At 42.7% G+C, this 23309-nt stretch overlaps 2 protein-coding genes across 2 annotated transcripts; one reads left to right on the forward strand and one right to left on the reverse strand.

Moving 5' to 3' along the window:
• The first annotated feature begins 2011 nt into the window (after window positions 1-2011).
• Window positions 2012-9580, forward strand: ercc2 (excision repair cross-complementation group 2). The gene is made up of 23 exons (XM_023966911.2): window positions 2012-2258; window positions 2536-2635; window positions 2729-2806; window positions 2910-2972; window positions 3079-3192; window positions 3961-4077; window positions 4169-4285; window positions 4872-4995; window positions 5088-5184; window positions 5363-5496; window positions 5666-5834; window positions 6111-6229; window positions 6329-6398; window positions 6557-6626; window positions 7147-7248; window positions 7359-7422; window positions 7552-7673; window positions 7898-7990; window positions 8074-8146; window positions 8276-8346; window positions 8542-8685; window positions 9032-9175; window positions 9362-9580. The coding sequence occupies exons 1-23, from the start codon at window positions 2254-2256 to the stop codon at window positions 9452-9454; spliced, it is 2283 nt and encodes a 760-aa protein (XP_023822679.1). The 5' UTR covers window positions 2012-2253; the 3' UTR covers window positions 9455-9580.
• A 1082-nt stretch (window positions 9581-10662) lies between these two features.
• klc3 (kinesin light chain 3) lies at window positions 10663-22846 on the reverse strand. The gene is given in 13 exon segments (XM_070434089.1): window positions 10663-12894; window positions 13086-13150; window positions 13233-13412; window positions 13584-13620; window positions 13622-13684; window positions 13913-14086; window positions 14873-14974; window positions 15266-15353; window positions 15477-15705; window positions 15918-15993; window positions 16354-16584; window positions 16712-16942; window positions 22534-22846. Coding segments are annotated over 11 exon segments (1395 nt in total). The 5' UTR covers window positions 16922-16942; window positions 22534-22846; the 3' UTR covers window positions 10663-12894; window positions 13086-13145.
• Window positions 22847-23309: the final 463 nt, after the last annotated feature.

A 23309-nucleotide genomic window follows, 5' to 3' on the forward strand; every position in this document is an offset into this window, starting at 1 on the left:
AGTAACTTCTATTGTCAACTATTTAAATATAGAAACAAAAAAAAACATTTCAGCCTACAGGTAGAAAATATCCCAAGTTAAGAGCGGGAGGAGACTAGTTGGGCCAGGTTAAGTTTTTTAAATTCTGGTTAAATAGATCTTTGGCGCACTCTGGATGCATCAAACCATAAGCTTAAAGCATCAGACAAGCTCAAAATATATTGTTGATTTTATTAAAACACATAGGGTGGGTCTATATAAGGAAAAATACACAAGCAATCGATTGGTCGAAAAAACAGATGACTTTCGGTCTACCAATATTTTTTTGTCAGGACAGCCCTAAATCTGGGAAACTGCATCTTCTGGCTTATCTTTTCTAATATTGAGGTCATCCCACCACACAACCTATTAGGGGAGAGTGGGGTAAGTTGAGCCAAATGGGTAAGTTGAGCCACCCTTGTTTCTAGGAAACCATACACAAAATTCTGAATTTGACCAAATATTTAAGAAAAGGTCATAATTTCATGGAGTCTGTGAAGGAAGAAACCATATGGAAAAAGTGGTACACTAGTTAGGTAAAAAAAAAGAATTCACCAAGTCAAATTAATTTATTAGATGTATCATGATGCTTGTATCTAAATCAAAATAGATCATATTAAGATTGTTCTATACATCAGTTGGGGTCTCTATACGCTTCAATGTGAGGTCCTAAACCTAGCATGAAAGTGCATCCTTGTAGCTGTGTGGGCTAATATAGTCAAAATGTTTGCCTTGGGTTAAGTTGAGCCAATGGCCATGGGGTAAGTTCAGCCAGTGGTTGAGCCAATGGCAAGTTGAGCAAATGTAAATGTTTCCTTCCCAGGCATAATGCAAGGCATTATTGTGGGATATGAGGTAACAACAGGGCCTGGCCTATATTAAAAGTGCAACAACAACAAAACATTTACAAAGTTTGTTTGTCAGGTGTTAAGCCTGTGTTAAAATATACTTAAAATGATTGAAATACAGGGTTTTAAAAAGGTAGTGGTATTTCATTCAGTACAGAAGATTTGTTGCCACAGGCAGCACCACAGATATTGAGAGGAGCGAGATGCAAGACTTAGCTCTCACACCGGCACACACAGTATCTGCGCATGTGCATGGGTTCACTTCATGCTGTTCACAGCGTGGTTGTCAGGGCACCAACACAGTGGAGTAGTTGAGCCCGGCGCTTCAATGCTCTTAGTTGTTGCTGAAATTGACTCATTATGCTGTTTCTTTTCTGCATCTACGTTATATCGCTGAATCTACCTTTAACTTACCCTGTCCAGAGGCTAAACTTACCATTCCCAGGGTAAGTTGTGCCAAGAGACCAATCTTTTTGGACAGACTACAGTATGTTTTCAAACTGTAATGTTTACATGAATTCTCATTATTTCCATATATCTTTGTTAGAAAGAATACCATATTTCCCTTGATGGAGTAATGCTGAATGTAAAAATGGCTCAATTTACCCCACTCTCCCCTACCATACATACAACTTGTCAAATGAACAATATAGGCAGTACCTTTACTACTTTTATGACAATACCTTCTGCTCATGTTGAATATAAATAGAATGTTCTTTTCTGGTAAATCTTTATTTAGTCTGCAGTATTTCAGTTTTCTTCTTTCGTTTTATGAAGTTGAATAAAAGACTGCAAAATAGTTCTCTGAACCTCCCTGGCTGGCTGTATCGCTTTAGTGGATACTCAAACTGCTCTCAGGCAGGTCTGCAGGTTTTGACTAGCAGAAGTGTCGTAGCTGGTTAGGAGAATTTACGCAACAGTTTAGGAGAATTAACTTGGACATTTAGGACAATTTAAGTTAAGGTTAGGAAAAGGGTTAACTAACTTTTCCCCGACGCGACTCAGAAATACCTAGCTACAAACAGGTCTGCTCTGAGAATAGTCTTTGTTTCCACAAATGCGATTCAGCTCAACATTTAACTCGATATTTGACTAGTTAGTTCTGATTACAGGAATGGGACGTACTTCCATTGAGGGATGCATACAAAACCCAATCAGAGAAGACCAAAGAATTAGCTCACAATTCTGCAGCCAATCGGAGAAGCAAAAGATAGGGCTTTGTGTAAGACGGAGGATGTCTGAAGAAATCGAATGTGTGGAACACAGCTAGCTAGCTAGTTGAAGGGTTTTGCTTTGCCAATAAATTAGCTAGGCATCTATTTATTGTAAAAAAAAAAAGTGACTGACACATAAGCAGCTAGCTCGCCGCTGCAATAAATTCACTGAAATGAAGTAAGTGCTCATGGCAGAGAGATTCTCAGACAGGGCAAAGTTAGCACTATGTACCTAGTAAACTCTTTGCTAACATAGCTAGCAGTTGGCTATCGTAAGCTAGCTAACGTTAGCTGGTTAAACTATAAACATTACACCGTGCGATGTCTGTTGGAACGAACTTAGCCACAGATGAATAGGGGAGTTAGCTAGTTATGTTTTTTATATAGCTAATGCTATATGCTGAATGTTACCTGGCTAAAATGCCCTTACTATGACTACTACCTTTTTATTCTAGGCTCAACATCGAAGGGTTGTTAGTCTATTTCCCATATGACTACATTTACCCAGAGCAATATTCCTACATGCTGGAACTCAAGAGGACCCTGGATGCCAAGGTAAATAGAGAGACCCAGCAATATGCCACTGGTTGTAGACCTATCCTACTGCTATGGCCCTATGCATGATGGTAACACATTGTTTATCGAAAGGGACATGGAGTTCTGGAGATGCCATCGGGAACCGGGAAAACCATCTCTCTTCTGTCATTGATTGTTGCATATCAGCGGGTGAGTCAAGATATGTCCGTTCCTCCATCAGGACTCTGTTGGAAGAACCTTTGTCACCATCTGTTTCTTTGACAATTCACTTATACAGTGATCTCTTTGACAGGAGTATCCCCTTGAAGTCACAAAGCTGATCTACTGTTCCCGAACTGTTCCTGAGATAGAGAAGGTGATCTCTTTCTCTCTCTCACACCTTTCTTTGTGCTCCCCTGTCCTTGAAGAACATATGTTTCTCATCCCCTTCTCTGATGCCATGTTGCTCCCTTGTCCATCAGGTGGTGGAGGAGTTGAGGAAGTTAATGGAGTTCTATTGTAAGGAGACGGGAGAGAAGAACAACATCCTGGCTCTGGCGCTCTCCTCTCGGAAAAACCTGTGTGTTCACCCCGAGGTAGGAGCAACATGCCGTAGCCTCATATTACGAAATTACAGTAGGCTGCCTGTATCGATTACACTTTTCAGATATAATGGTATGTGGCCCCTTGAAAGCGCTATGGCATGTTTGTTTGTCTGTTAGGGTAGGCTACACTGTCTTTCTTTAAATGCCAACGCGAACCCTTCTCTGGAGACATGAACAGCATTTTACTTGTCTGTAAAGTAATGTTGCTTCTGAAGCGAGACTAACCTCCATCAGTAGGTGAGCAGAACATTCAATCCTAGCCTGCCTGCGCGCAGGCCACTCTTTCCTAAAAAAGGTACTTTAAAGTTCATTAAATATTACCAAGACATTTAGTAGAAAGAAAGCACATCTAGCTACCCAGCCATAAAAAAAGCAGCATAAGCAACACAGCAGCACATCAATCAGCAATGTTTATTGTTGTCAGGGAAACAATAGAACATGATATACAGGCAGAATTCTTCTGTCTGAAAAGGTACAGACGCTTCTAATGTGACACTTTTTCAATTGTCTGAAAMGTTATCAATTATTGACATGTTACTACTGTACTGCGTTCTATGTCTGTAAAGGGTCGCGGTAGACAACTTCATTGCCCGGCCCTAGCGGTCAGTACACATATCTTCACGATGACACCCACTAACCGTGGTTCTGTAACGCTCTTCAAACACATTTGTGTGTGTTCAATATAGAGCATTTCTTTGCATGTAGTTAAATTGTGTGTGTCCATGTCATGGTCCAAATTGCATGATTCTTTGTGTTCAGGTGAGCTCCTTACGCTTTGGGAAAGAGGTGGATGGGAAATGTCACAGCCTGACGGCGTCATACATCCGCGCCCAACGGCACAGCAACCCAAGCCTGCCTTCCTGCCGTTTCTATGAGGTGATGGGCTTGGGATTGTGACAAAGAGAGTGATCTGGAGAGTTCCATGCCTCTGTCTGTCTGCCTGACTGACTCTGTCTATCTGCTCCAGGAGTTTGATGCTATGGGAAAGCAGGTGCCTCTCCCCGCTGGAGTCTACAATCTGGACGATCTGAAGGACTTTGGGCGGAGGAAAGGCTGGTGCCCCTACTACCTAGCACGCTATTCGGTAAGAATAGCCCTTTGTCATAGCATCTGATGTTTTTCTTTTACCAGTGTTTTTGTAGCATGTTATATTTGACAGCATTACTAAAGACGGTACAGTATGAAGATGGGCAGAAACTACTTCTCCAATAGAAATTGCCGATCACACTTGTAGGCGATGTCAAGTTGACGTTGGCTAGCTAAGCTCAAGCATAGAAACACGTAATCAGGTCTAACGATCGTCTCACGCCGAACTGAGCATGTGCAGGCGGTCAAATCATAGGCCCTTTCGACGATAAAGTTGTTTTTTACAAATGAAAACGTGCCTGTTTGTCACATTCACAAGGTTGCAGTATTAACATGTTCAACTACTTAAGACATTGGCTCGAATCTAGGTTGTGCCTTTAGATTTTGAGAAAATTAACAACCAAGGATGTTTCACTTCTTCTCAATGTCTTCTCAAACCCTGGCCTGCTCTGCTTGGTCTGTTTCACAAGCCTTCCCGGACGTCTCGTGATGTTGCACTTCTGGGTTTATGTGGCATTACTTTATGAAGGAGATGGATTACTGGCAGTGTTTTTCYTTTTTGCTTCTTTCCTTAACACATACAGATCCTCCATGCCAACATCATAGTTTACAGTTACCACTACCTCCTGGACCCAAAAATTGCAGACCTTGTCTCAAAGGAGCTCTCCAAGAAATCAGTGGTTGTTTTTGACGAAGCACATAACATCGGTAAGGACATCCAGCTGTTTCTTTCCCATTTGTTTAAGCAGCCCACTGTTTCAAGCCTCCACAAGCTGACATTCCATCCTCCTCTTCCTCAGACAATGTGTGCATCGACTCAATGAGCGTCAACATCACCAGGAGGACTCTGGACCGCAGTCAGGCCAACGTGGAGACCCTACAGAACACCATTCTCAAGTAAGGTCATACATTAGTGGATCTAGTGGAGAGCAGCACTAGAACCACTGTCATGTTCTGTGTACAAAGGAGAATGTACAAGGTGTCTATAATGAGACYGACTGAACCAGTTTGTTGTTCTTGCCCCAAAAGTGTAGAGGGTTGTGATGTCATCTCAACCGCTTGTCCTCTGCTGTAGGATAAAGGAGACAGATGCAGCCAAACTGAAAGAGGAATACAGACGATTGGTGGAGGGCCTGAAAGAGGCCAACGTTGCCAGGGAGACCGACATCTACATGTCCAATCCCGTGTTGCCAGATGAGATCCTCCAAGGTTAKCCCCCTGGAGTCCAGTTGAAAACAACCCAGTTATTGAATATTTGTTAATATTTGTATCGATTTATGCTCAAACAGGGTTTCATGTATCTACCTTTCCCTTTCTATATCCTGTCCTCCCTCTCCCGTAATGTCTTTTTTTACGTCTTTCCCCCATCCGCCTCCAGAGGCTGTGCCTGGCAGCATCCGCACGGCAGAGCACTTTGTGGGCTTCATGAAGCGTTTCCTGGAGTACCTGAAGTCCAGGCTGAGGATTCACCATGTAATGCAGGAGAGCGCTCCCCAGTTCCTCAAAGACATCTTTGAGAAGGTCTGCATTGACCGCAAGCCCCTCAGGTGACTTCTACAGTACATTTGTGTTAGTTTTGTATAGCCTGGTGCCCTTGGTTGGTGGAGTTTTCCACTTTAGGACCATGGAGATTTCTATTTTAGGACCAATGGAATAGCCCTAACATGTGCAAACTCCGTCCACCAGGGCACCAGGGAATGCAAAAGGAATGCTCCTAGACTTAAGACTCCATCGTGGATTATGTCTCTTGGGAACATTGAAATAAGTTTCTAGTAACTCCTCACTCCTTAATTCTTATATGACATATCTATTTGTTTCTCTAGATTCTGTGCCGAGAGGTTGCGTTCGYTGCTGAGGACTTTAGAGATAGCGGACATCGCAGACTTCTCAGCCATCACCCTCATCTCCAACTTTGCCACACTGGTCAGCACTTACAGCAAAGGTACTGAACCTCCCTAGGCTGACTATGTTACCTCTACATGGCTACAGCTCTGTGGTTATTTATTTTCTTTGTTCTTCCCTTGCTATCTTCCACAATCAGGCTTCACCATCATCATTGAACCCTTTGAAGACMGAACCCCCACCATTGCTAACCCCGTCCTGCACTTCAGGTGGGGTTAATTTGTGTTGAGTATGTTCTGTTTTGCCAGCAGAACGGTGTGATATTGATGGATGTTGTGCCACTGCAAGAGCCAAGAGTGAAATAATCCACCAGGATGCAAGTGGATGGGATCTACTTTAACCCTGCTCTTCTCTCCTCTCCCTTCAGCTGTATGGACCCTTCCATTGCCATCAAGCCTGTGTTCGAGCGCTTCCAGTCTGTCATCATTACGTCAGGGGTAATCTCTCTCTCTCTCTCTCGCTCTCTCTCGCTCTCTCTCTGTTCCTAGATTAACTGTGACCTAGCCACTAATCTGTGATTATAAGACACCTGCTGATGGTCTCATCTGTCCAAGATGGGGCCACTCACATTCCAATGCAGTCGGGCTAGAGTGCCATTTTGTAAACTTAGTACAAGTGTTAATGAGGGACAAATGGCTTTTCTTTGTGTTTCTCAGTACTTTATCAACAGGGATCCCCTCCTTAAATCTGTGGCTTTTTAATGTGTTTTTTTTTTTACCACCATTCAGAATTTAGTTTATCAATGAATTTGCATGCGACGCAAACAGAAATGTAAAGTTTGACAGTTTTATATTATTTTCAGTATATTATTTAGGCTTTTCGGTGTCCTCAGCAGTCAGTTCAGTCGTATGATCATCACTTCTCTCCATTGACCCTCTCACTAGATCCCTTGACTGTGTGTTGGCTCAGCTGTCCTACCCTGTGGTTGTCTACTTCTGATCATGTTTCTACCCACAGACCCTTTCACCGTTGGACATTTACCCCCGAATCCTGGACTTCCGGCCTGTTACCGTGGCATCCTTCACCATGACGCTGGCACGCACCTGCCTCTGCCCTCTTGTGAGTAACCTCAGAAACAGTCTACATGATATGACCTGAGTGGTTAATTCAAGCTATRCTGAGCTTCAGAAAGGATGSAAGGGGGTGACACKGAGCTCTTCCTCTTTCAGGTGGTGGGGAGGGGGAACGACCAGGTGGCCATGACCTCCAAGTTTGAGACGCGTGAAGATTTTGGTTAGTGATTGTTACATTGTATCGAAATATTGTAAGCTTTCCTTGCCTCTTTGTAAGCTTAGACTCTCCTTTCCTTAGATGTGAAAAACAAATCACTGAAATAAACCTGGTCTGGCTTCAATTTTTCAGCTGTCATCCGTAACTATGGCAACCTGCTGCTGGAGATGTCTGCGATTGTGCCAGATGGCATCGTGGCCTTCTTTACCAGCTACACCTACATGGAGAACATTGTGGCGTCGTGGTATGAGCAGGTGTGTGTGTACACGGTCCACAAATGGAAGGGAGGATAAATGTTGTTAAAAGTGAATAACGTGTTGTTCCGTCTGTACTGTTATAGCAATAGACATATCTATGTTAGCATTTTATTGGCAGCAGATAGAATTGTGGCCAGAAATGTAATTTTTTGCAAGGTAGTAATCTGGAAGTTGAGTAAGCGTTGTCCTCTTGTCCTGCCCCTTTGTGTCTCTGTCTCTAGGGCATCTTGGAGAACGTCCAGAGGAACAAGCTGATCTTCATCGAGACCCCAGACGCAGCAGAGACCAGCATGGCTCTGGAGAAATACCAGGAGGTCAGGAGACCCTTTCTTTGACTGTCTTAGGTTGTCTTCTGTCATTGTTTGTGACCTCTGACCTCTTATCTGTTGTGCCCCAGGCCTGTGAGAACGGCAGAGGAGCCATCCTGCTGTCTGTGGCCAGGGGGAAGGTGTCCGAGGGAATCGACTTTGGTGAGTGTTGTTTGTTCCTGTAACATAGTAGTAGAGCCTCTATTAGGCTCATTTGCTAAACAAAATGGCCGCCAAAGTTACAGCATAGGTTATTTGAAGAGATAAGTGATATGAAACTGTCTCCCTCAGTCCACCATTTTGGCCGTGCGGTGATCATGTTCGGAGTGCCTTACGTTTACACACAGAGCCGGATCCTGAAGGTCAGTCYAACTCCTCTGCTGTTCATCATCTTTCCCTTGTTCTTCTGCTTTATTCACTGTTTTGGTCTGTTCCTCYCTTCTGTTCAGCGTATGTCCTCCTCACCCCCCTGTCCGCAATTCTTTCACTTCCTTTAATCCTAATGGTCTGTTTTTCTAAAATAGTTATCCTTCTACTCTTCTGTCCATCTCTACCAGGCTCGTCTGGAGTACCTGCGGGACCAGTTCCAGATTAGAGAGAATGACTTCCTGACGTTTGACGCCATGCGGCACGCAGCGCAATGTGTGGGCCGCGCCATCAGGGGCAAAACTGACTATGGCTTGATGATCTTCGCAGACAAGGTGAGGACCTTCGGAACTTGGTGTGTCTAGTTTTAAAGGAACATTTCTTACCACTCTGATCATTGATAGACTCTACTATGATCATTTTGTTTTTAATTTAGTTCTGTGTTGGACCCCAGGAAGATTAGTTGACGTTGTGGCGTCAGCTAATGGGATCCTAATAAAAATTCTACATTTTGTGGCTTTCTTGAATTTGAAAGCCATAATGCACTGAGGTCACAGCAGGTTGTTCCATAMTGCTGTTACCTATCTAGTGCCTTCACATCAATGGTAACAAAAATAAATRGGTAAAATAAAAAAGGCTATTGAAGAGAATTGGAACAATTGTTTCTCACTCCTGTTGCAGCGCTATGCCCGGGCTGACAAGCGAGGGAAGCTGCCCCGGTGGATTCAGGAGCACCTTACTGACGGCAGCCTCAACCTGACCATCGACGAGACGGTACAGCTGTCCAAACACTTCCTACGCCAGATGGCCCAGCCCTTCAGACAGGTACAGCACATCACAGTACAGGGACATGTTTAGCAGGGCTGTGGATTTTTTACATTTTTATGTAGACGCCTGTCTGACTTGTAGAATAAGAAATCACATCAGATCTATTCATGACATCTCTAACTGCAACGTTCAAGCCAACTGAACCTGTCCCAGGTCTCCCCTTAACCTATCCATTCCCCTCAGGAGGACCAGTTGGGCCTGTCTCTGCTGACACTGGAGCAGCTGCAGTCAGAGGACATGCTGCAAAAGATCGCCCAGATCGCTCACCAGGCCTAAGAGGAAGTGTCATCACCCAGTCAAACCCACAGTCACTGTTCCAATACTGTCCTACTGTACATAGTTTATTTTTTAAGTGTATATTTGCATAAGCCGGTAGGCTGAAAAATAAATGTTTACAGTTTCTACCATGCAGTTGGCATGTTTTTTTAAAACACATTGACATGTCCTTGGCATCATTAAAAGTGAAGACTGTTATTTTATCAAATCGGTTCTCTGTAATTATTACATGATTAAACTAATCATGTAAATGTAATTAACTAGGAAGTTGGGACACCACGGAAAATCTTCAGACTACAAAATTATAATTTTCCGAATATAACTATCAATTTGTCTTCTATTAATGAATTATTCTTTACCTCACGTCAGTCTCATTCCAAACGTTGTAAATGGTTGGTTATCTGCACGAACCCAACCTTTTACTGTGAATCRTACACCAATTGGCTTAATCATTTATTTACTAACTAAATAATCACAGAAATGCATAAACAAACATATGTTACTAACAAATCATAGGGAAGATTCCCTAGTGGGCTAAGCCGATATGACGGCTTGGTGGACAAAGGGAAGTGGGTGTGGACTGAGAAAGAGTGGGAAAGACAAAAGGAATCACTACACAGTTAATTATATGAATTGAAATGCTAATCCTTTGCACATGAACGCTCACTCATTCGGGAATAATTGCAATCAATATATATTTACGCCCATGTGTCGAACTTTTCTGTTGGAATCCGGTCCGTCTGCTGGAGAGTTCATCCGAGTCTCTGTTTCCTGAAGATCAGACTTTCGTGGTTAGAATGGATACTTCAGAGTACCATTCAGAAATGTTCTCATARATRTTTCRGCGGTTGTCGGCATTCGCATCCCAGGTTTACATWATTTCTAGCTGGAGACTAATAATTGGTATCTAAGATTTGCTCTTATTCGATAGTCTCAGARTTTAACMATTTCCAGCCGTGTAGCCAATTCTCCACGTGGTRTGGTTAGGAATTCAATAACTATTTGCAATCACAGCTCATGCTGTGCGTTTGCTCAGTCTTGGCACTCAAACCTGTGCCACCTCAATTTACACCGAGGTATGTGTGGTCTAAAGAGGATTTCCTCASGAGGGTTTTTTATTCGTAACAATAGGAAAGGCGGTCTGTGCCTGTGCTCACGGGGGCGGGCCAATGATTTAGTTAAACTTTAAAGGGAATACAATTCTCACATTAAAGGTTTATCACATTTCACAAAGTTTAATCTTTACTCATTTTATACAAGAATTAGATGCAAACCCCATAATTGAGAAATGTACACATTCAGAGATATAGTTGTGTTTCCTGTCCTCTCTGAGGTCACCAAATGAAACACACTCGTCATACCTGTCCCTTAAGTGTCCACAGACMATTCTCACCTCACAAGTGGAGATTTTGTTTCATTTTCCCATTTAGGGGATTTAGGAGTTGGGCCACGTGAAATCCTTTGTTCACTCTGTGGTCTCTGCATGAAAAGGGGGAGAGTCTCCGTCAGGAATTTACGACCTGAGATAACAGAACCTGGGTGTAGGAGAGAGTGAGAAGTCATGATCTGTACCCAGAAAGGGCCACATCATGACAACATGTACATCATGAAACATACCCAGACAAGGCTAGCATGAACACAGTGAATTGAAGAGACTCAATATACTTTGACATTTGTCTGCTATGGTTTCCAGATATAAAATATATTTGTAATTGTCAATAAGATTGACAATCTGCAAAGAAAGCTCTCCATATGTAACAGCTAACATAATTCTACATAAATAAGATGTAGGGCTCTATTCAATCTGTATCGCTGAAGTTCAGCGTGATTTAAATTTAAAGGCAATGTTAGTGGAGATTGAATTCATGATAAAACGCTGCATATGAAATGCTTGACACAGTTTGAATAGAGCCCTTGTGCTTTGTCAGCTTATAGCCCTGTTTATACTGTACATGGTGCTAACATGCATCCTGATCTTGTCCACAATTCGGATTGTGCCCACTTTTTAGGCCAGAGTTGATCGTTGAAAGAATGGGCAAGATTAGAACCTGTGACCTTCTGGTTCTTATCCCAGTGCCTAGTCCACTGCAGCAGCATGAGGGAGGGTTCCACAATTGTTTCCCACATGTATACAGCTATTCAGTCAATTAGAACATCAAATGAGAAATGTGATTGGTTAAGGTTGGAAAACAAGACTCATTGTGATTCGAACTGGCGACCTTTTCGCAACCCACATTGAAGTCCCTCCATCCACCTCAATGGGTTAATAATCTTTTTACAATAGTGACTCCTCGATCACCCTTTTAAATGATCACTTGGAAATACCACCACAGTGAATTCATCGCTTTTTGTCCATCAAATTGCATATTTACTCTTGATAACATCCTGAGTAAGATGCATAGACAACAAAATCAAATAATTAAAAAAACATGTTACAGAAGGAATTTAAATTAGCTAGCTCTACAAAAAAGTCAATGTATCCCAAACTGAGACAAATAAAAAAAATATGATATTACATACAGGCACATAGTGCTTTTACTTTTGGGCTATCAAAATAGCTTAAGCTTTTTATATCTGCTAAACATAGTACAAACATATTTTTACAGTATGCCAAGCCTTAGACAAATTGCATTCTACCGCTGGACTGGGAAGTGCAGATTTTGTTCTATTATTGTGGAATAAGGAGAGCACTTTACCACAACCTAACATGGAAGCCAATACACTATTTGTGCATCACATTCAATAGATATTAGTAAATATTTGTTTTAATTGTGGAATTAAAATCACCTAGGGCCAAAAACAAGAGTACCGCTGGTAATGGACTCAAGGAGATCAAATCGGAATGTAACACGTTTTAAAAACCACATTGTATAAATAAGACCTTTTTTGCATGCACAGCTAAATTCATTTGGATAACATCCAATAGCTGCAAACACTTACTTGTTGACCCAACTGCAGTTGAAATGCAAATATCAAGATATTCATAATTGTGAACAATCGTTGAAGAATTCAAGCTTTCCCTCCTTGTACAGTAAGTCACAACAGAGCATTACTAAATCTAGTCTGAAACAGATTCAATCTGCATCTCTCAAAACCAATTCTCATTGCTGTGTGTATTCTAATCTTTACCTCAGAACTGGCGCACCAGGGGATAAAACTAGCAGGCAAGGAGTATCAGTGACCTCCACCCGCTACAACATAGTGCAGTAAACAAACCTAAACGGATCATTGTTCGATTTACACAGAGCAAGGGAAGGGGGTTGCAGTGACCCATGTAGGTCCACTGAGACGGATAGAGGAGTAGGGCCAGAGCTGTGTGAGAGTACTTCCTGGATGTTGGGAGGGGGGCTAGTGTTCAGAGGTGTAGTGTGAGGGACCTCGCCGTGCCAGGACTCTGGGTGCTGGAGCTCAGGGTTCGGTTCTCTGTCAGCTGCAGGGTTCTGGAAGAACATACAAAACACTTGACTAGTCTGACTGTATGTGTATAACAATGACATATACATTCATTTTGATGACACACAGCCAGAGAAATGCCTTAGGATATGAAGCACATAAAATGAAAGGTGATGAATAAACAACTAACAATCATATTGTACAGAAATGTGAGAAAAGCCAGAAAACTGCTGCTCACCCTTGCGCTTCTTGACGCTCCCTCGCACCCACTTCAGCACATTCAGAGAATTAGCCCTTTTCATCCTGAGGGGGAACAAGAAAGAGAGAGTAAAAAATTGACATCATTTTGAGAGCTAACACTGCAGAATGAGGACTTGGTCTTTACCCAGGAGTCGGAGGGTGGTATCCTGAGGTCCGACTCCTTTCAGCTTCCTGACCAGCTTCTCGCTGCTCCTGCGTATCGACTCGCGGAGCTTGGTGAATGAGCCGCTGCGCTTCAGACTGCCCAGCCCATCCTGCATGGAGCCCTCCTCTTCCGTGTGGGTCCAGATGTCCCGCACCTCACCTGAGACACCAACATCACAGAGGATACACAGTGGCATCATCCAGTACAATAGTTATTTACAGTACAAATCTGAGGTACATTTTCAATTCCAATACATACACCCCTTTTGGATCAAAATGCTATTGAATCTAGAGAGCAGGTTTCAATATCATATTATGAGTTTGCTCTCACCATCCACAGATCCAAAGTCTTTTTCATGGGCCCGGGTTCAGGATCTCTTTATACAGAGCCTCAGCTTGTCTGTACTTCCCTTGTTTCAGGTAACATGAAGCCTGTAGCCAGAAATACAGCAATACTAGAGTCACAAATAGCGCAATCACACCTCAGATAGATAGACACACGCATGCAGCTTGGGTCAATGTCCCCCACTTCTACCCAATTATAGCATAGTATACACACAAATAATATGGTATCATCTAGCCCAGTGACCATGCCAACCATGTCCATCTCCCCTTTACACCCCTCCCTCCATTCACCCTCTCCTATTCTCCATCCTTCACCAGGTTATTCTTGGTCTTGGCCACGTTGGTGTCGTCGGGGCCCAGCCTGCTCTGGTAGATGTGCAGGGCACGCTCGTAGTACTGCTCCACTTCCTGGTACTTGCCCTGGTTCTGACACAGCAGCGCCAGGTTGTTCAGCTGCTTTGCCACGTCAGGGTGGTCCGTGCCTAACACCTGCCCACGACAACAAGAGAGGAGGGGGGTGAAGGGAGATCAACAGGCACGTTTTGGTAATAAGCATTGTTAGGGGTAGCGCATTACAAAGTAATGCGTTACAGTAATTAAATTACTTTTTGCGGTAACGAGTAATATAACAGAGTTACTGATTTTTTATTTTGTTGTTACTTGTGTTATCATTAATTTCCTATTACAGTTACTGATCCAAATAAGTATTTGTGACAGCGCAAAATATTTGTTTTAAATCCCCCCGCCCCAGATTCTAATTGTTTTCATCTGACGCCCTCTCACAAAGTTCCTGTTCACGCACGCACGCACGCACGCACGCACGCACGCACGCACGCACACACTACTACTAACTGCTTTAGTGAGGGAGATGGAAAATGGTAGAAGCATCTTAAACATTGAGTTTCTCAGCGCGGAAGTACTCCAATTACTTTGATTTGGTAGGATACAATTACAAGAATATAACAGTAAAATGTCAACTGTGTCCAGGCGAGAAACACCTCTCCACTGCTAGAAACACAACATTGTTTACATTGAGTGAGAATGTGCAACGTTTTGGGGTGTAACGCAAAAGTAATATAACAAATTACTTTTCCCAGGGAGTAGTAAGTAATTATTTATTGTTTAAAGAAGTAATGAGTCATAGGTAATATTACTTTTTTTGAGTAACGACCCCAATGTTTTATGTAGTATGGTTGCAGTGCTATGTAGTACAGAATTGGTCCATCAGAGGGCAGGGTTTCTAGTCACGGTGCTGCTAGGTTACTGCCTCATTACCTTCTCTCTGATMTCCAGGGCTCTCTTACACAGTGGCTCAGCCTCCTTGTACTTCCCTCTCTTTCCATACAGTACAGCAAGATTGTTGAGTGTGGCTGCCACCTGTAAACAAATACAGTACTGTTAGTTACATACAGTAATGTAGTGGTAAAAAAAAGGGGGAGGTAAACTCTGATCGCCGGTCGCAGTGAAAAAAGAAACACTTCCTATATTTTAATTTCATTTTTCCACAAAAGGTGGGTTACCCTCCACTACACCACTGGTTACATATTGTAGCTGCTTATCCACTGAGCTGGGGAAAGCCATTAGCTATGCATGTTTTAGACATCTTATTTAGCTGTTTGTCCATTTTGGTGACCCTTAACCTTCACTATAGACTATAGAGGAACATACCGCAGGGTGATCTATGCCCAGGGTCTTCTCCCGGATGGCCAATGCGTCATTCAGGAGGTTCGCCGCCTCTTTGTACTTGTTCTGGTCTCTGCAGAGAAGAGAAACAGCCTTTAGCTTTAGCATACAGCTAACGTAACCAGCCACACTATGGAAATCCCCCACAGTAAGACCTAGCATSGAGGMTATKCTAGGCTAAYGTGGCTCCAWTCACCTGTAGACCAGRGCCAGTATGTTGAGCATGGTGGCCACRTCAGGGTGGCTGTGGCCCGAGGACTTCTCCAGGTCCTCCAGGGCCTGTTTGCAGAGGGGCACGGCCACCTCGTAGCGGCCCTGGGAGGCGTACTGGATCACCAAGTTATGAAGGGTCCTCAGGCGGGCCGGGATCTCATAGCCTCCCTGCTGGGCCGCTGCTGCCGCACTACTACCGTGGGGCTGAGATACTGGGGGACAGGAGGACACGAGAGGGAGGTAGAGTCATTCATACAGACACACAAATATACATAGACACATAGACATACACAAACAAACACACAGCGAGTGACAGACTATTCAACAGAGTCACACCAAGACATCGACAAACATACATGCATAGCTCGTCTGCACAGCAGATAGACAGACAAGAATATCCGGCTCATTAGACGAGTGCACGTACTCTGTGACTGTTCCTCCTCGTCCGTGGGAAAAAGGTCATCTAGGGACTCCTTGGTGGAGCCCGTCTCTTTGTCATCCTGTCGACATAGAAAACATAACTAGATTGATAGTACAGAGCTGAGGGGAGTACCTATATTTTTTATTTATTTAACCTTTATTTAACTAGGCAAGTTAAATAAAGGTTTAACTATGAACTATACAGAGAAACACATAGCACCCTGCTCTGATAAGCCACCAGCAGCTTAACTTTAGTAATAACATAAAAGCTGAGGCAAAGACATGCACCGGGTCATATTCATTAGGGTACACCATAGCGAAACATTTTGCAATGGAAAGCGAATATGAGCAGTTTTGGTAGTTCCTCACTGTATCAGTCTGTTTCTTCCCCGTTTGGTGTATAATGAATACGACCCTGGTTGTGGTGGTCTGTGACATACCGGTGGGGGCGACTCCTGGTCGTACTTGCGGATGCTGCTCATGAACTGCAGGTGTCTGTTCTGCTCCTCCAGCGTGACCACCACCTGCTCCCTGTCCTGCAGCCTCTGCTGGGCCCCGGCCAGCTCGTCCCTCAGCCACTGGTTTTCCTGGCACAGCCTTCGTACCTGGGTGCGCAGCTTCTGCTTCTCCGCCTCCAGGGAGCCCAGGTGGGCCGACAGAGCCATCATCACCTGGGGAGGGAGAGGGAAAGAGAGCGAGAGAGCAAGAGAGTGAAGTAGGTGTGCATATAAACATGTACACATCCAATACAGTCAAAATACAACTTCACCCATTCTGCCATCTCCAGTATGACCCCACCTGTGCCTCTCCCAGGCCCAGCTCTATCCTCTCCAGAGACTGGCGGATGATGCCACTCTTCTCCTGCTCCACACTGCCACTCTCGGCCACCGGCCGGCCCTCCAGCACCTCCTGCAGGTTGTCCAGGAGGGTGTGGTTCTCACCTCGCAGCGCCTCAAGGCCTGCTATCACTTGCCGCGTGCTGCACAGAATCTCCTCCCCTGACAGCATGGCGCCTCTCTCAGCTCAACCCTGTATGGAGGAGGCGGCGGGAAGGGAGGGTTCAACATTTTATTTATTTTTTTGTACACGGTCGTACAAGGTGTTGAAAGCGTTCCACAGGGACTCTGGCCCATGTTGACTCCAATGGTTCCCACAATTGTGTCAAGTTGGCTGAATGTCCTTTGGGTGGTGGGCCATTCTTGATACACACAGGAAACTTTTGCCCGTGAAAACCCCAGCAGCGTTCCAGTTCTTAAAACAATCCGTTGCGCCTGGCACAATCCATGTCTCAAGTCTTAGAAATCCTTATTTAACCCGTCTCCTCCACTTCATCTACACTGATTGAAGTGGATTTAACAAGTGACATCAATAAGGGATCATAGCTTTCACCTAGATTCACCTGGTCAGTCTATGTCATGGAAAGAGTTATTCATGTTTTGTATACTCAGTATATATGCACGTATGGGACACACAAATAGAATAAAGGTCTAACAGTGGTGTGCAATGGTAGCATTTAATTATGCACTAGCAGTAATATGGCTATTGGCTACACTCCACAGTAAACAGTGTTGTGTTGGACTAAAGCAGTACGACAATGTGTAGGCTAACCAACTAGCTATAGATATACAACTATACTTTTACCACTGCCGGTATGCTAAAGAGCCTTGTGACTAGAGAGTTACAGTAAAATACAGCTGGTACTGAACAGAGATGTCTAGGGGCTGCTGTTTGTGAGACACACCCAGAGGAGAGAGGATAAGTCACTTCTAATAAGCTAAACCAGACTAATAGCACACAAGCCTACCATAATGACAACAATCATTTTTATCTGTCCTATAGTTGTTTCACAAAACATCTTATCAGAACATACAATTATCCTCCAAGTTCTGTACAAAGTGCAAAACTACAAGTGTAGCCTATGTTTACCACCGCAGGGGGGTGTCAACAACGACAACAGTATGCTGYCCTGACAGCCTGTCAGAGCCTTTGAAACTGTAAAGTGATTGGCCTGTGGATTTTTATGCRAACTTTCAGAACCATGACTATGCATTCTGGCAGCCAAAGGAAACAGTGAATAGCCAATACAGATACCAATGGGACTGTATGTAAAACACATCCTGGTACAACGGTGCCATTTTGCTCCTGTGAGCCCGAAGGCATGAAGCCTAGAGCYGACAGCCGCCCAGTTCAATGACAAGTCATAACACATGATGTAGCCTACTTCCTGGTCGGTGAGGCATCATGCCACAGGGAGGGGTTGGAGTGGGATGTGTAGTACAATGAGAATGGGTCCATCAAGAACAGGTCTAATCATATGGTTGGAGTGCAGTTCTGACATTAAATGAAAACAAGTTACAAGATCAACCATGACCTGCTTCAGTTACAAATTTAAAAAATTGTAGTGGGTGTTATATTTCTGGTTAGGTGTTCTGCTCCCTGTGGCAATAACATGTTGATGCATCTTGCAGCAGGGCTACAGAGGATGGCCTCCAAAAATTACAAAAATAATATTATGTTGGCTTCTCAAAGACCAGCTGGGCAGCCTGAACTCGAATCATGAGCATAAAAGGACTCTGATCATCTTTCCACCATACCAATACTAATGGGGGTACAAGACAGGAGGGCTGCGCTGTGAAGCCAAGCGCCTACGAGGAGAAACAGGTGTCTATGGGGAACAAGAGGGAGCTGTGCTGGGCCTGAGCAGGAGGCTGCATCAGCATACCACCAAAAGGCAGGCCAGCTGCAGCAGACCATACATTAACACAAGGATATCGGTTTACCAGTGGCTCCTGGGAGGAGGGCAGCATTTGGCAGTTGTAAACAACAGTGGTCATTGGAATTGATTGGGACTCATGCTGCAGTCGTTTTATAAAAGGACCTATAACAGATCTAATGTTGAAAAGAGCGTGCTCTTATTTAATACTTGGGTAAATCCATTTGAATTCAATCCCTTTTTGACATCCTCCCTTCTGATTTAAACATACGGTAACATTCCATACATGTTCGCCCATGGAAGAAGTGGTCAGAAAGTGACTTCTTGGACCTTATCAGTATTTATCGGGTCAATATGTTAGTGTATGTCTGTCTGTTTGTAACATATGTGAAATTGTGTTCATATTATAAATTGTATTTTAATGTTTAAGGACTCTTGGACGATTAGTCCAAATGAGAACTAAAAGAGATTAAAAAAAAAWATATATATATAAAAATTAAATCAGGAGATAAAAGTACTCAAAGTTGACACATTTTGCATGTCTTCCCCTCACTGGAAAAGATAAACGGTTCAGTTTGATATMATTTAAAAGCTTACAAATAGTGTTGTCAAACTATTGGATTATTTCGTAAAACATCATTTTTTAAATAAAAATTGTCATTTTAAACCTTTAACGTAAATGAGGTTTTTGTGTTGTGCTTACCATCGTTTACCTGCTCTTGAATACAGGGTGGGTGTCATTTCAATCATAGAAAAACAATTCAGAGAATTTACCTATCCTTCAGACCCCTGCCATTTAGCTGGTACACCATTGGAATTTAAATGAAATTGACATTAACTTCTAATTACTACCACAAAAGATGACCGCCGGTCCACCCACAGTCGAATGTCATCTTAAATGGTCATGTCTATTATCTATATTTTTATGATTTCAATAGGTTTCTTATAGAGGATTGAGTATAATTTAAAACAGATTCAAGTCAACCTTCTCTGATACGTGAAACTCCAACCATATGGTACCATTTTAAAGTTGAAATGTAAATTCTACTCCCATTTTAGTACATTAAATCAGCCAAAACATGACACTCAACCTGTATTCAAGAGCATGTTGTGTCTCAACCAATGGGGGGAACACAACCTCAAATTATGTAAAATAGGGTCTAAACTGCAACATATGCAAATATTGAAAGAAATCTGCCTTTTAATGTTTTTAGATAATTTACGTTAATGGTAAAAAAAAAAGATGTATTTAAAAAACGAAACAATCTCAACCGTTGGTCTTTTCCAGTGATGAAGACATGGATGTCTCATGGTATGGTATGCAAAATGGGTCAATTTGGAGTACCTTTATCTCTTGAATGTTTTGGCATGCAGGTCCAAAAAGTCACTTTCTGACCACTTCTGCAATGGGCAAATACAGTGCCTTTGGAAAGTATTCAGACCCCTTGACCTTTTCCACATTTTGTTATGTTACAGCCTAATTCTAAAATTGATTAAATAAAAAAATAAAAAAACTCAACACTCCATAATGACTAAGCGAAAACAGGTTTAGACATTTTAGCAAATGTATAAAAAATTAAAAACAGAAATACCTTATTTACATAAGTATTCAGACCCTTTGCTACGAGATTCAAAATTGAGCTCAGGTGCATCCTGTTTCCATTGATAATCCGTGAGATGTTTCTACAACTTTATTGGAGTCCACCTGTGGTAAATTCAATTGATTGGACATGATTTGGAAAGGAACTCCCCTGTCTATATAAGGTCCCACAGTTGACAGTGTATGTCAGAGCAAAAACCAAGCCATGAGATCAAAGGAATTGCCCATAGAGCTCCGAGACAGCATTGTGTCGAGGAACAGCTCTGGGGAAGGGTACCAAAACATATCTGCAGCATTGAAGGTCCCCAAGAACACAGTGACCTCCATCATTCTTAAATGGAAGAAGTTTGGAACCACAAAGACTCTTCCTACAGCTGGCTGCCAGGCCAAACTGAGAAATCGGGGGAGAAGGGCCATGGTCAGGGAGGTGACCAAGAAGCCAGTGGTCACTGACAGAGCGCTAGAGTTCCTCTGTGGAGATGAACCTTCCAGAAGAACAACCATCTCTGCAGCACTCCACCAATCAGGCCTTTATGGTAGAGTGGCTAGACGGAAGCCACTCCTCAGTAAAAGGCACATTACAGCCTGCTTGGAGTTTGCCAAAAGGCACCTAAAGACTCTCAGACCATGAGAAACAAGATGATCTGGTCTGATGAAACAAAGATTGAACTCTTTGGCCTGAATGCCAAGTGTCACGTCTGGAGGAAACCGGGCACCATCCCTACGGTGAAGCATGGTGGTGGCAGCAACATGCTGTGGGGATGTTTTTCAGGGCAGGGACTGGAAGACTAGTCAGGATTGAGCCAAAGATTAAAATCTGCTCTAGAATGCTCAGAACCTCAGACTGGGGCGAAGGTTCACCTTCCAACAGGACAATGACACTAAGCACACAGCCAAGACAACGCAGGAGTGGCTGCGGGACAAGTCTCTGAATATCCTTGAGTGGCCCAGCCAGAGACCGGACTTGAACCCGATTGAACATCTCTGGAGAGACCTGAAAATAGCTGTGCAGCAATGCTCCCAACCAACCTGACAGAGCTTGAGAGGATCTGCAGAGAAGAATGGGAGAAACTCCCCATATACAGGTGTGCCAAGCTTGTAGTGTCATACCCAAGAAGACTCAAGGCTGTAATCACTGCCAAAGGAGCTTCAACAAAGTACTGAGTAAAGGGTCTGAATACTTCTGTAAATGTTATATTTCAGTTTTAATTTTTTTTCTAAATAAGCAAAATTGTCCAAAAACCTGTTTTTGCATTTTCATTACGGAGTGCTGTATGTAGATTGAGGGGGGGTGAAACGATTTAATCAATTTCAGAATAAGGCTGTAACGTAACAAAATGCAGAAAAAGTCAAGGGGTCTGAATACTTTCCGAAGGCACTGTATGTATGGAAGGGTTTGAATTCAAATGGATTTACCCATTTCTTTCTGAGAAAGTGATCTTAAGGTTCTATATCTTGAATTACTGAGTTAACAATGACATGAGGTTTAATCATGTCAGTCATAGAAAGTAGACAATAGGATCGGTTGCATTATTTGTGATACTTCAATGCAATACTCATACTGTGTGTGCAAAACAAATTAGTTAATTTCACATTTTATGGATGAATAGGCCTACAGCTCTATATTCACAGAATTAAGAAAATATATTTAAGAAAATTAGAATATATCATTTTTATAATGCATTCTTTTGGCCTTTTTATGCACTTACTAGGACACTTTGGCAGGTCAGTAGACCTAAATGAGAAATCGAGAAGCAATTACCATAGGCCTACATTAAATTGGATGATGGCCTACAGAGGAGCATCCTGTCTGAGAGAAATACAACACCAGTCAGAGACAGATAAACAACATGTGCGCGTGTACAGGAGGACTTGTTCCATAAGCTATTGTATTTTGATGTTTTCCAATATTAGACCTTGTCTGCCTTCACAATGGACACGGTTTTATATAGATTACGAATGTGTATAACATTAGGCAATAACAACAGATGGTTAGGCCTGTGTGTGCATTGTTGTGGTTTTGTCAACGCGTTTAAAATGGTATAGGAATACTTAGGCTACAGACAAATAAAGAAAGAAAAACATTTATTCATCAAAATAAATAAATGTCAAATAAATGTATTAATGACATACTATAAGCATAGTGACAATTCGGCATTAAGGCAGCTGTGAGAGAAGAAAATAAAATACCATTGGGATATAACGCAGCCATTGAAACTACACAATTATGATCCACACGTCAAAGAAAAAATTGATGTGAAAACATTTTAACAAGAGTACGATCAAAAAAAGTAATGTTGAACCTACCTGCTGCTAATTCCAGGTTTTTGGCGAGTTGTCGACCTCTTTTTGTTGCGTATCTCCGCTTTTCATTCGGGCTCCCATTAAAGTTAATTGGAGTCCTCGCGTCAAAACTTCCACTATTTGTTCGTTATGGGACCAAGATAACGGATATCTTTGGACGACGGCATTAACAGTAGACCTACAGTAATCATTCACCTGTTCTTGCGGCTCAGACTGTCTCATTTCAGCTTACCTGATCTGATCATTCCCACCATGCACCGCGGTAGATTGACGCCATCTCCTTCTGAGGACAAGGCCATCTATCTGTCGGTGCTCTGAACTGCGAGTGACGGGACAAACCAGCACAGACAGGACTGCAAGGATGACAGTTACCGAGATAAACTGCTCTTTTCACGTTTTATTTTAAATAAATGCATAAAAAAGTGTATATAAAAAATATTATATTATGTATAAAATACATATGATATAAGTGATACTGCTCTATGACAGGCTTTCAATTTATTAGGCTGTAATGGAATGAGATTCTAGTTTTAAACTGCTACATATCCCTTACCAGAACTGGATATTTCTCCATGAAATCTTTTTTGCTTTAGTATTCTTTTGGAATAGGCTACATGCTGGTGTGCTACAGTGTTACTGTTATTGTAAGTAACACATTGGTATGTGCATAATTCATTTGTTGAGTCAGTGACTATTATCAGTAAGAGTCAGTTACATTGTAACCAACACAACAAACAAACATGCCCAGTAGCACCACACATCACTGCATGGTGTTGTAT

The sequence above is a fragment of the Salvelinus sp. IW2-2015 genome, linkage group LG22 (genome assembly GCF_002910315.2).
Source record: "Salvelinus sp. IW2-2015 linkage group LG22, ASM291031v2, whole genome shotgun sequence".
In the NCBI taxonomy this organism is placed as follows: Eukaryota; Metazoa; Chordata; class Actinopteri; order Salmoniformes; family Salmonidae; genus Salvelinus; species Salvelinus sp. IW2-2015.